Source organism: Benincasa hispida, chromosome 11 (assembly GCF_009727055.1).
Source record: "Benincasa hispida cultivar B227 chromosome 11, ASM972705v1, whole genome shotgun sequence".
NCBI classification, from domain to species: domain Eukaryota; kingdom Viridiplantae; phylum Streptophyta; class Magnoliopsida; order Cucurbitales; family Cucurbitaceae; genus Benincasa; species Benincasa hispida.
The window spans coordinates 77589114-77602833 of record NC_052359.1 but is presented as its reverse complement, the minus strand read 5'-3'; the positions used below and the strand labels follow the sequence as shown (position 1 = coordinate 77602833).

Below are 13720 nucleotides of genomic sequence, written 5' to 3'. Positions count from 1 at the left end.
AAGTGTAAGGCCAAAATTCAAGAGGGACAGATGAATGAAATAATAGAGACATAACAGTTTCAACAATATGTCTATACTTTCGTTCAGCTGTCCCATTCTACTTGGGAGTATATGAGCAGGATTTTTGGTTAATATGCCTTTAGTAGAAAATATGGAAGAAACTAAAGAATTACAAAATTCACCACCACCATTAGATCGAAAAACTTTTAGGCAAATAGAAAGCAAGTTTTCAATAAAAGGAACAAATTTATGAAATATAGCATTGACATCCAACTTATAGAACATAGGAAACAACCTAGGTAAATTTGCTAAAAACATCAATAAAGCTTTATTAGATAAAAAAGGAGATGGTTCCCAAACATCACTATGCACAAGTTCTAAAGGATTAAAAGAAAGTGTGACATAGGAAACGATAATTTTGTCATTTTTGCTCTTAAACAACTAGGAAACTGACATGTAGATAAATAATTAATAGTGAACAAACCAAAGAGACGAAGGGAACTACGCAAGACTTTGGGCAAGGGATGGCCTAAATGATGATGCCACATATCACACTCTTGTTTTGCTACAAGTTTGTAATTTTTGGGAGGCACAAAAGAGGAGAGAATGGATGACTAGTAAGGAATGTGATACATGCCAGTGACACATTGATCTGTATACAATGGACGACCCGTCTTTTTATCCTGAATGGTTAAAAAGTCGGAATAAAAAATGAAATGATAACTATTATCAATAAAAAATTTACTAACAGATAGAAGACTAGAGGCTAAATCAAAAAAGTGATGTATTTTAGAAAGATGAAAATCATGTATAGGGGTGGGAAGAATACCATTACCAGTATATGTAATGTTCAAAGGTTATCCATTGCCAAAAATAATTGTCTCTTCACCATTGTAATTGGTGGATAAGTTAAGGTTGCTAAGTTGATTGGTCAGATGGCTCTGGACCCACTATCAGATAACCACACAATATTAGAAGAAGGAAGTGAATTGCGGCATGGAGTTTATCGTCATTGCATCCCAATTGGGATGGAGGATAGCGTTCTTGATAAGAAAAGTTCATCCAATTGTAGCAATCAATGGCACTGTGGCCATATTTAAAGCATATTTGACATTAAATTTGCCCAGTATTTGAGTCGATTGAGGGCCCATGACTAGGAGGTAGAGAATATTGATTAAAGAAAGGCCCAAGTGAAGAATTATGGCCATTGAAAAAGTTTGGTGGTCCGAATGAGCCTTGAGAAGGCTCAAATCCATTTAATCGGTTTGAGCCACAACCATGCCCCTTATAGTTGTCGAAAGTGGGTTGTTGACTTGTAAGAAAATTAAGGTTAAAATTAGAGGAGTGTGGTGCTTGTTAATTTCCACAATTCCCTTGTCGATTTCCAGAATACTTGATGACAACCGATTTTCGACATTGGTTCGTTGACCAGATTCAAGTGAGCAATAAAATTCTCCTCAACGGTGAGCAACACATTGAGCTCTTCAAGTGTAATCAATATATTACGAGTTCAAAGAGAGGCGTGGGAATGAGCTGTAATCGAGTGGCAAGCCATTTAGAATGTGGAGAAGCGTCTCTTCATCATCAATAGTGATCGAGGCCGCGGCTAACCGATCAACGATGTCCTTGACACACCGTGTGTATTGCTTAACGGATTTGGTAGATGATTTTTTCACTCTAGAGTTTTGAACAAAGATCCAAAATACTTGTACGAGTTTTGGAAGAACAATGCCTTTTGAGAGATAGCCAGAGTTCCCGATCAGTAGATACTAAGGTTACATGAGAGAAAATGAAAGCGGATAGGATGGCATTGATGAAAGTAATGAGGGTTTGATCGCAATAGGTCCATGGGAGGTATTTGGGATTGGGTTCTCTTTAGGCAGGAGATTTGGTGGAGGTAGAGGTGTTTGGGGAGGCGGAAGGAAGGAAGGAATTGGTCTTGTGGGGTGTGGATCCATCAATGTGACCAAATAGGGCATGAGCTTTCCATATGACAGATAGTGAGTTAAGAAGGAAAATAGATAGTGAGATGCAGGTGTTTGAAGAGAGGAGGAAGCCATTTCGGGGAGGGAGGTTGGATAATAGAAAAGGTGATATTTGTCAATAGCTTTGATACTAAGGTGAATAGTGAGTTAAGAAGGAATTTTTTGTATATTTCAGGTTGAATTCAATAAGGATACAACAACCCAAATTATAGAGGCAAAGAATCGGAATGAGTGAACAAGAGTGAAGATAGAATTAAATTTGTTACAACAGAAATTACTAACATAATATGTACAACAAACTTGGACTGAAGACCAAGTAAGGGAGATCTGATAACCTTTAGGTAAGAAGGTCATGTCAATTATCATTAAATAAAATTAGAGTTGATAATGGGGCAGGGTGGATTCGGCTGCATCCCCCATCCCCGTGGGGCATTTTAATCCTCGTCCCCATCCCATTCTCTGTTTTGGGGGGTCGAGGTCGGGGACTCTCCATTTGGGATCAGGTCCCTGCGGGAAAAAATTTCTCATCTTCTATTTTTAAAATTTTTTATTTTAAAATCAATTAATTTTTATTTATAGTGAAATTTTAAATATTTAAGGTAACAAGTGGGTATTATTATTATTTTATTTTATTTAAATTAATAATAAAGAACATTTAAGCATTTCATTATATTAAATTTAATAAAAAAATTAAAATTAATTAAATTATGAAATAAAAATTAAAAAAGTAAAAATAATTAAGAATATATATATTAAAAAATAATAAAAAAATATTCGGGACGGTGTTGGGGTCGAGGTTGGGCAAGGATACTCTCCCCGTCCTCAATTCGGGGACTTGTTTTGTGTCCTCTGTTTGACCCATCCTCGATCAAACTGGCGAGGATCCAACCCTATGGGATTTTTACCCACCCTAAGTAAAACACAAATTAATTTAGAAAACATATTGTCGTGTTTAAAATCTAAAGTGTATTATTATAACCAAATTTATGTAACATAATTTTATAATATATTTTTCATTTTTCATATAAACCGTGTTTAATATTAATTATTTATATAATTGAATGTATAGTCTTCCGACGGTGTCCGATATCGACAAATGAAGCGAGCCGTATCAAAAAAATGCTCGAAAACCAGTGAAGCCGAAGAAGAAGAAGAAGAACATTTAAATTCTGGCCTCCTTCACTGCGCTCACCTCGTCCTTCCATGGCTGACCTCGCTCGAGCTCGCAAGCATCTCTCTCTCCTGCAAATTCCTCAATGCCACATCCAAATCCATCACTCTTCGCCGGATTCTCGACGCTTCCAGATCCCTCGAGAAAATTCCCATCCCATTCCATAATCCAATCGACGATCGCCCCTACGCCTTCTTCCTCTACACCCCCACGGTCATTATCTCCAACCACCATTTCGAGCGCCAATGCTGGGGCTCAATTTCCGATTTCCAATCGAGCCATGTCGAGAGCGAATCGATGAATTTGGTCGATGATTGGGTTAGCGGTGTATTTGGATGCGATTGTGAAAATTGCGGGGATTTTGAGTTCCAATGCTCCTGTTCGAGCTTGGATGGGTTGGTGGATGTTGCTAGCGAGTGTGGACCGCGATGTTCTTGTGGGCTGGAGTGTGAAAATCGGTTGACCCAGAGAGGAATTTCTGTTCGATTGAAGATTTTGAGAGATGAGAAGAAAGGATGGGGTTTGTTCGCTGACGAGCTGATTCAAGAAGGGACGTTCGTTTGTGAGTATGCAGGTATTTCCCTTTGATGTTCATGTTGTGGAATTTGTTATGATTTTGCATAGTTGCTCTGCTCATTCTGCCTTATTCTGGTTGAGTGGCTGAATTTATTTTGAATATTACAGTTCAAGATTGTATGCCTTCAATTCTACTCAGACTAAGTAAGAACTAAATTCTCTTGTACCAATGTAAGTGCGAGACTTCATTGTTGAAGTCCTGAACTGATGTTCATTAAATACTCATTTACTTTGCAGATATTGAAGAAGTGAATTTCATTTTGGAAGTTTTTGTACGTTCCATTGGCTTTTTAGTGAATCAGTGTTCTTTGTCCAACTATGAAGTGAACTAAATAAATCTCACTTAAGCTAATAAACGAATAATGTCTCATTGATTGAATCTTGAACTAATATTTAAGAAAACTACTCATTTACGTTTTGTGTACATGGAATAAGTTAATTTCATTTTGTAAAATATATTGAGTTTTTACTTTGTTAAGGAATGAAGGCCCAGAATAGTAAGTATACTGGAAGTCTACAAACTCCAGTGATTCTGAAATAAATGCGTTTTCTGTAGTGATTCATAATAAGGATATAAGATTTGTGGAGAAGCATGCGTGATAAAGATACTCCTTCATGAGAATGTTCTGGCTTTCAAAATCCATTGATTTGTTTACGAGCGTAACCAATAAAGGGCAAACGAATAGATGAGTTATTTGCTTCTGGGAAAAATATGTAGATGATGTTTGTTGGTCAGTATATCAGATTTTTGGTTCATGTAAATGAGCTGGTGTTTAAATGAAGGGTATTTTATGACTGAAAAAAGTCCAAGAGATATATTGTATGTAAGCTCTTAGAGAACACTCCATGTAATTGAAATTATGTTCTTTTTCGTGTTGAAGATCTCTAAACTTGATGCGACTGAATTTTGCATCCAAAAGGTGAACTTTTGACCACCAGAGAAGCAAGAAAGAGGCAGAAAATATATGATGCGCATGCTAAAGGCGGGCGGTTTGCTTCATCTCTTCTCGTTGTCAGAGAGCATCTTCCATCTGGAAATGCATGTTTGCGAATGAACATTGATGCGACCTGGATTGGGAACGTTGCACGGTTCATAAATCACTCTTGTGATGGAGGTAATCTAGCAACAAGATTGGTGAGAAGCACAGGTGTTATGTTGCCTCGCCTTTGTTTCTATGCTTCACGAAGCATATCAAAAGATGAAGAGCTTACCTTTAGTTATGGCGATATCAGATTAAAGCATGAAGGTTTGAAATGCTTCTGTGGTAGTTCTTGCTGTTTGGGAACTTTGCCTTCAGAAAATACATAATTTCATGAGCGAGGAATAGAATGGGAATCGGAAGTAAAGGAATTGAAGTACTTTGTATCATTTCTCCTCCTATTTTATACTTCATTTTAGATTGGATGAATGTGACAAATAACAATGTTATTTATTTGACTAATTATGCCTAGTAATTATAGCTCACTGGACAGAGATTTCGATTACCATCCAAAAAGTTTATGGTTCGATCGGTACCTTCAAAATCGTTGGCTCGAAGATTATGCGTAGTAACTCCATGCTTTTTAAGTAGATGTATAGTTGAGTTGCTCGAATTCGACAATATCTATATTCTATCCAAATTGAACTGATCCCTACTGTTTAGTATTATACTTTAGAAACTGAATCTGTCTGATTGACAACGATACTTCAAACCGATTGGATTGACTAGATTAATTAGTTTTTATCTCTTTTTCCTTCCTCTTTCATATTGCACAGTTGCATCCCTGCTGTTAAAGTTGAAAATTTTAATTCCATTGGTTTTCGTTGCCTCCTAAATTGATTCTGTCTTATAGTTAGCAGGAAAACTGATGGAAAATCACTTCCATATTATTCATCTCCAAGCCTGATTCTACAGGCATTGGGTTGTCGATTGAAAATGAAGGTAAAAGAGTCTTAATTGGCGAATATGGCCGGCAACTGGCTATTTTCCTCGTCTTCCTCATCTTCGATCGGTCGGTGAGGGAGATGAAGAGGCTCTAGGTGATGGGAAGATGGGGCAGTCTCGGTCGGAAGGTCATAATTGGAAGCAAAACTACTCAAATTGATTGCATTATGAGCAGAGGTAGAGGCGGAGACAGAGATGGAGGAGTTGTTAGAGTAAGCTGGCTGCAACGCTCCGACTTGGGATGGCTGTGAGTTTTGAATTGCAGCTGCAAATGCCAACCTGCTGGTTATCAATTGAGCTTGAACCGCCGCAAGCTCCGCCTGTAGAGAGGCCACCTGAAATATATAAACCAAATGTTACAAACAAAGGTGATTATCAATGAGATAGTATAGCATTAGTTCTGAAATTCGACGCTTTTTGTTATTTAATCTCTAAAGTTTTAGTTTTTATGTCTAACATAGTAAGCTAAATTAGCGGGGCATTAGATAAATATAGAGTTTCATCGAGAGTTGTAATTCATTTATCTTTTAAAAATTGTGGTCTTCACTAGTTAAAACACCTATATTTATTTTATTTGAAAATTGAACATTGTTATATATTTTTTTAATTTTGATATGTAGAATGAAGAAATTAAACATTTGACTTCAAAGTCAATAAAATAAGCTACAGTACATTTTCAACCATTTTTGAGTACAAAATAAATTTTCAATGGTTGTTAATTGTATTTTGATAAAAAAAATATTAGATCTTAATATATAAAAATCCATATTATATTTCCTACCTTCTTTACCTTGAGGGTGTAAGAATTTAAAACTTTTATAATTATATATCGTATTGAAACATAATTGTAAAAGAAAAAAATTAATTAGATAAGTCTCTTTTTTGTTCTGAAAGTGCAAATAGATCTCATTAGTGGAACTCAAAAACATCAATATTTAGCCCCCCAACGTTTCTTTATGCTATTAAATTTGGTCAGTAATTAGTCCCATACATTCCTTTCTTTTACCAAAATACTACTACTACTAATAATAATAATAATTCATTTTATATAAAAATTTATTTACCATATAATAAATTTTTATTGGACGATTGTATGCTTGGACAGCTTCAGTCACCCCAGGAAGTATTCTAGTTTTCTTCTTAAAATTATATGATAAAATCTGTTTGAAAAAATATATATCTATTTCCTAACCAATAAAATTTGTTAAAAAAACTACAAATTGGAAGATAAGGAGCAAAGAAAAAATAAACCTGTTGTTGTAGGGCAAGGACAGTAGAGACACAGCCATAGACAGGGTCGGATAGTCTGGCCTGAGCCTCATAAGAAATAGTAACAACAGCGTCATTTCGGCGGCTGACTGGAATATGCAGCAGCAGTTTCGACACGTTGCTAGCTCCAAAGACCTTATGCACAGCGGCAAAGCGGGCAGCGCCTTGATCGGAGGCGAAATGTGGTGCAAAGATACAACCATCGACACATTTTCTTCTAAGAAATTTGCATGCACCACAAGGAGCCGAGGCAGTGACCGTGGTAGTGGCGGAGTCGGGGTCTCTATTGGCGGCGGATGCACGCTTATTCCCAAGGGGTTTCCGGCGAGAGAATTGGTCGGCGTCGGCCATATCATATGCATGGGAAGGGAGAAAAGGGGTGTTAGGGGGATTATATTATATTGGTTGAGTTAATAAGAATAATAATTAATAATAACCGTTTTTCAAAAAAAGAAAAAAATGGATATTAAAGTGAAGAGATAAAGAGAAGGGGCAGGCATTAGTCTCGTGAGAGAGGTTGGAGAAAATGAGGAGGTTTTTGTTTCAATAATAATTAAGCTTCTAGAGGGGAAAAAGAGACGTTATGAATTATGGAAGGGGTAGGGGTTGGTGAAAGGGGAGTGAAAGGTGGTGTGAGATGCACGTGCAAAGGGAGTGACTTACTTTCTCTCTCTTTCTAGGTTTAGTTTCCTTAAGGGCAATGGTGATTAATGAAATGACCACTACATTTGTGCCGTCCTTGACGTGTGGGATCATCAACTTTGTGGTCTTTTTTGTCCTTAGCTCAACAACGTATTGAAATGAAAGGATTCAAAACATCTAAATCTCTTAATTATTTTGTTTGGATGACCTAAAATTTGGATGATTAATATTCAAACGTTTGGTCTTAGTCGTTTTTAAAAACGATAAATAATGACTATTTGTCATTGTCAGAACATAATGTTTAATTATCTATATTGTGCATTGCACATCATTAATGAAGTTCAGAGCATGAGTGTGAAGGAGTGAAAAAAAGCGTGAGTGGGAGAGCGAGGGGAATGTAAGTGCAAGAAAAGTGAGAGTGAGTAGAGGAAGTGAAGGAAGAAGCTAAACCATATTATTTAGAGTACTGTTGTATTGAATGTTGAGTATGAGTATGAGTTCGATTGAAGGAGGGAGGAAGAGTCCTAGGAAGTGAGAGCGTTATTGTATGTATGGCTTTAATTTCACACATTAAAATCGTGAGGGGCAATATGAATAATTCACATGCCTTAGTGTGTTCTGACAATGAAAAAGAGTTCATACTTCATTATTTTTAAAAGGTTGGACAAACGACATTACGACTACAAAATTAAGGTCATCCATACAAAAAAAACTCTTAATCTCTTAGTCAAGACGGTCCAACATGAACTATAACTCTGTGGTAATTGACATTTATTATTTTTCTTGAAGTCGAAGGTTCTGATTTCGATAACTCATATTTCCACTTTACTAATTAAAAGAAAAATATAGGTAAAAGTTATACTATGTCCTTAAACTAATTGAGATTCCCTCAAGCATTGACTACTTTGTAAACTAAATAAAGTTATATCTTATAAAAATTTAAAAGTTGAGGATCTTATTAGATACATGATTAAAAGTTTAAAAGAAGATCACCAGATTTACAAACTTCCAATTTAACAATTCTTTTTATAATGTCTTGTTACAAATTTTCATTCAGCTAGTATGGATACGTGGGCTAGTATGGAAGGTTTTGATGAAGAGAACTTTTCAAAATCGTTTAGTATTTCTTTAAATTTGAGACTATATGTATTATTTTTGGACTAATTTTTGATGCAAAAAAGTTGGTTTTCATTGGTATTATTAGAGTAATTTCGGATCAAAAGGTATAACTGACATTTAGAAATGACAAAGTCAAGAAGAAACGTGATATAAGCCAAAAATAGAAACTGAAGACCAAAATGGGCCAAAGGCCCAAGCTAACATGCTCGGCTGCGGCCAAGCCAAGGTTGAGGCGAAGGTCAAGCCTTGCCAAATGGCTAAATGCATGCCCAATCCGAGAGATCGTTTTGGGCCCAAGATATGGCACAAATAAGATGCTCGGCCCAAGTCGGGACGATCCTAACCAAATATAAAATCGGGCCCACCTCTTGGCTCAGTAGATAATCTAATTATCCTAAGATATTCTGAAATCCTAATTGACGACGTCAACTTTCTATATAAACACACCATGATTCATGTATTTTAAACTTTTGATTTTTTCTCCATTCTATAACTCTCTTACTGACTTAGACATCAAAGTCCTTTTTCTTTATCGTTATCACGTGGAGGTCAAGTACATTTTTCCTTGACTAACATTTGGCATAAACAAGTATAATTGTTATTATAAAGTGTGGTTTATTATTTAAAGCATTTTCTAACTCTTCAGATTTAATTGTTCTTAATTTCTTTATAGCTATGAAGAGATTTTAAGGCTGTTATATTATTGAATAATATTTTTCATTCTAAAAAGTATTTATTGTTTTGGTCTTTTGAGGTCAGAGTTCAATGTCTCATCTCCCTAATTTTGTACTAAACAAATCCTATTTTCTCAATTCTTTCTGATGCTTTTTTTTTTTTAAGTGGGAAAGATGGGTAAATATAAGAGATTGCTTAGCATTTAGATCAATTCATGGACCGTGATAGAATTTTGGTTTTTGATCGTAAGTTATTGGATGTGTTTAAGCCTTGATCATGAAGTTGATAATTATTCCAGGAATTAAAATTGAGAATAGTTGGGATATCTATGGAGTAAAGCAGTGATACAACTGTGTTTTGATTATTGTTATTTAGCAAAATATTTAACAGCATGCTTGTTATTATGTGAGATTTTTTTGAAATTGTTATTGTATATATTAAATTGTTGTTTAAAGTGGAAGTATTGTTTTCTTTCTTGAATATTTTTCAAGAGTATTTTGATTGTCAAATTTTTGTTCGGAAGACTGTATGTCTATTTGTGTAGAGGCCTAATTTAGAACAGATAAAAATTTGTTCCAACTGAAATCTACATGTGGGAAGCAACATTTCTACGTCGTTTGACATTTCATTAAAATAAATAGACTACTCTAGTTATGCTTCATTTCACTCTTTTTGGTGGCGGATACATTATAACGATCTGACTCCCTAGGATTTGTACTAGGTCATTACTATACACACATTCACCTCAAAATGATACTTTTCATAAATTGGCAAAAATCAAGTAAATGTCATATAATAATTAATTGTTATTAAAAATAAAATCTAAAATTCATTTAACAGGTACTCTTAAGAGAATTAAACATCTTTAGAAAACATCATCTAAAACAATTAAAAGTGCAAAAACTAAATATTCTCTAAATTCAAAAACTGACTAAGTTTAAAATCATGAAAACATAAAAAAGACAGGAGCGAAAGCATTTGACTAGTTCCAGTGGCTTAATCACGGATTCTGCCTATCCTTCACCAGAGTGTTCTTACCTTTACCTGAAAAAGAAACATGATAAAGAATGAGTATAAAATACTCAGTAAGTAGCCCCACCACCGGGGTCGATATAAGCATTTATGTCCTATAAATATACAATCTAGCGGGACATGCATAAACCTCTACTTTCTCATAGATGACCATCTATTGAATAATTTAACCCCACCTACCGTAGGTGAGATGTACCCACAACATCTGGTGAAATTCTAAGGGAGATCACTAACCTCTAGTGAAGTCCCAAAGAAGACACTAACCAATGGTAGATCCCGAAGTAGACACTAACCCCTAGTCAATCTCGAAGGATATACAAACCTCCAATGAAATCTCGAAGAAGATCACTAACCTCTGGTGAAATATCAAAGGAGATCATTGGTGAAGTCTTGAAAGAGATCACTAACCTCTGGCTAATCCTGAAGGAGACACTAACCTCTGGTAAATCCCCAAGGATACCCAAATCTCTTATGAAGTCCCAAAGGAGATCACTAACCCTGGTGAAATCTCAAAGGAGATCAATAATCTCTGGTGAATCTTGAATGAGACACTAACCTCTGGTGAATTCCAAAGGAGACACAAACCTCTGGTGAATTCCAAAGGAGACACAAACCTCTGGTGGATACATGACTACAGGTAGGGGCAACTATCACTAACGTATACATGATGCATCATATAACAAAGTCTCACACATAAAACATAACATAAAGCTCATATATCTTCATACATGTCAAATAAGATATAAATTATACTCATACATTCTTGTAAAATATCTTATAAAACAAGATCATATCCATACTTATGACATACTTCAAACAGGACAGTCATATGTTCATATCCTCTCTAATCAGGCATCATAATTCATACAGACTTAGAACCATCAAAATTATCTTTAGTTTTATCTTCCAGCACGAAGGCGGTTCAAGTAGTAGGATGAATTTAAGTTCAAGTAGCTAGCAATTTAACTTTGTAAAACCTTGAATCCCAATAAGCGTTTTTACCAGAAACCATTCCAAACTTCAAAATCAAACCATATCCATCGATAAACTGCCAAAATCACTCTTCTAATTCCAGACAGCAACGTAAAACTTTCAAATCTCAAACCCCAAATGACAAATTGGTGACAGAAGCGATCAACGATGACAGGCAACGGTCATTGGTGTCACAGAGGCAGTGATAGACGACTAGAAGAACAACGATGCTAGAGAGGGGCGTCGACAATGACTGGGCTCAATGCTCGCGACTTGCGTGCAGATATGATGGGTTTGGATGGAAAAGAGAGACCTAAAAGAAGAAGAATCACCGCGAACGAGCGTTGAAGTGAGGCGAGGCTTAGGGTTAGAGACGGTGGTGTTGTACGGCGGCTTGGCAGTGACAGAGACAGTGGACGAAAACGAGCGACAGCAGTTGGCTTGAGGTCATGGTTACATTGTTCTCACAAGGAAGAAAAACAGAAATGAGAGGGTTACACGTACGCGAAGAAGAGGGGTTTTTTTTTTTTGTATGGATGGCCTCATTTGGGAGGCCCAAATGAAAAATAGTCTCCTATAGAGAAAGTAATGGAAAGTGGTCTTCTGCTTACGTCATAAGCATATGATTTTACCGATTCGCCCCTGAGATGCACCCTTTGCACCTGCCAATACGAATTTACTCATTCCTTGATGGCTCATCACATGTTCCTCGATGCACGGTCACACGTTCCTCGATGCACTATCACATGTTCCTCGATGCACAATCACTCGATACCACGTGTCGATTGCAGCCGTATCGAGTGACCATGAAGCTGGATTTTGAGTGATTGTGCATCGAGGAACGTGTGACGAGCCATCAAGGATCGAGAAAAATTATATTGGTAGGTGTGAGGGGTGCATCTTAGGGGCGAATCGGTAAAATCACATGATTATGACGTAAGCAGAAGGCCACTTTTCATTACTTTCTCTACAGAAGGCCATTTTCATTTGGGCCTCATAAATGAGGCCATCCGTACAAAAAATCTGAAGAAGGGAGGGAGGAATTTCCTTTTTTTTTTTTTTTTTTACTCAATTAATTGAACCATAACCAATATATATATAATAAACAAACCCCCTTTCTTTTTCCTTTTCCTTTTCCAATTCCAAATTCAAAATCTTTTCAAAATTAAACTGTCAAATTCTTTTGGGAAATAAATTTAAATCAATTATTCTATAAAATTAATTTAAATTCATTATCTTCTCTAAATTATAAATAATTTCTAAACCTTCCAAATTTAATTTAATTTCACAATTGAATTAAGATTTGAAATAAATCCAACTTCTCCTTAAATTAAATTTAAATTCTCAAATCCCTCATCGAAACAAAATTCAAGATTAAATTATCCTTGTACAATAATCCAATTTAACCTAAAAAATTCAAAATAACCCTAAAATATTTCAAGATAATTAAACTTAAATTACCTAAAATTTTGAGATGTCACATTCTTCCCTCCTCAAGAATCGTCCTTGAAAGTTTATTCATGAAAAATCTCTAGGTACTGGACTTTCATCACATCCTCCCTTCCCATGTTGCCTCCTCGAACTAGTGATTCTGCCATAAAACTTTCACTAATGCTATCTCTCTATTGCATAAAGTCTTCACCTCCCTGCTTAAAGTCAAACATGCTTCTCCTCATAACTTAAGTTCTCATTCAGCTGTAATGGTTCAAAGTCCACCACATCGAATGGATCTGTCATATACTTTCTTAACAATGAAACGTGAAAAAAATTGTGAGCTGTAGAGAGAGGTGGCAATGCCAACTGATAAGCCACAGGACCAATTCGCTCCAAAACCTCGAAAGGCCCAATAATTTGTGGACTTTGTTTCCCCTTTCTACGAACCTCAGAACACCTTTCAAAGGTGCTACTTTCAAAAACACATAGTCACCAGTTTTAAACTTCAAGTCTTTACACTTAATATCGACGTAACTTTGCTATCTACTTTGAGTTGTTTGTATACATGCTTTGATCTTCTATATTGCCTCATTCGTGATTTGCACTAACTCAGGTCCTAGAAACTTCCATTCATTAATCTTATCCCAACATACAGAAGATCTACAACTTTTCCTACACAGGGCCTCAAACAACGATATGCCAATGGTAGCTCGATAACTGTTATTATATGCAAACTCCATCAAATTCAGGTGAGAGTCCCAACTCCCTGAAAACTCCAATGCACAAACGCGCAACATATCTTCCAATATTTGATTCAAATTCTTTGTTTGACCATCAATATATAGGTGGAAAGTTGTACTGAAATCTAAAAATGAGTATCCAATGTTGATTGGAGACTCTTCCAAAAACTAAAAGTAAAG

At 35.9% G+C, this 13720-nt stretch overlaps 2 protein-coding genes across 2 annotated transcripts; one reads left to right on the top strand and one right to left on the bottom strand.

The window, feature by feature from the left end:
• Positions 1-3058: 3058 nt before the first annotated feature.
• LOC120092111 (histone-lysine N-methyltransferase SUVR3) lies at positions 3059-5247 on the top strand. The gene is made up of 2 exons (XM_039050319.1): positions 3059-3730; positions 4653-5247. The coding sequence occupies exons 1-2, from the start codon at positions 3082-3084 to the stop codon at positions 5039-5041; spliced, it is 1038 nt and encodes a 345-aa protein (XP_038906247.1). The 5' UTR covers positions 3059-3081; the 3' UTR covers positions 5042-5247.
• Positions 5248-5502: 255 nt separating this feature from the next.
• LOC120092112 (LOB domain-containing protein 20) lies at positions 5503-7332 on the bottom strand. The gene is made up of 2 exons (XM_039050321.1): positions 6909-7332; positions 5503-5992 (listed from the first exon to the last, which is right to left on the bottom strand). Exons 1-2 carry the CDS (start codon positions 7275-7277, stop codon positions 5666-5668), a joined length of 696 nt encoding a protein of 231 aa, XP_038906249.1. The 5' UTR covers positions 7278-7332; the 3' UTR covers positions 5503-5665.
• Positions 7333-13720: the final 6388 nt, after the last annotated feature.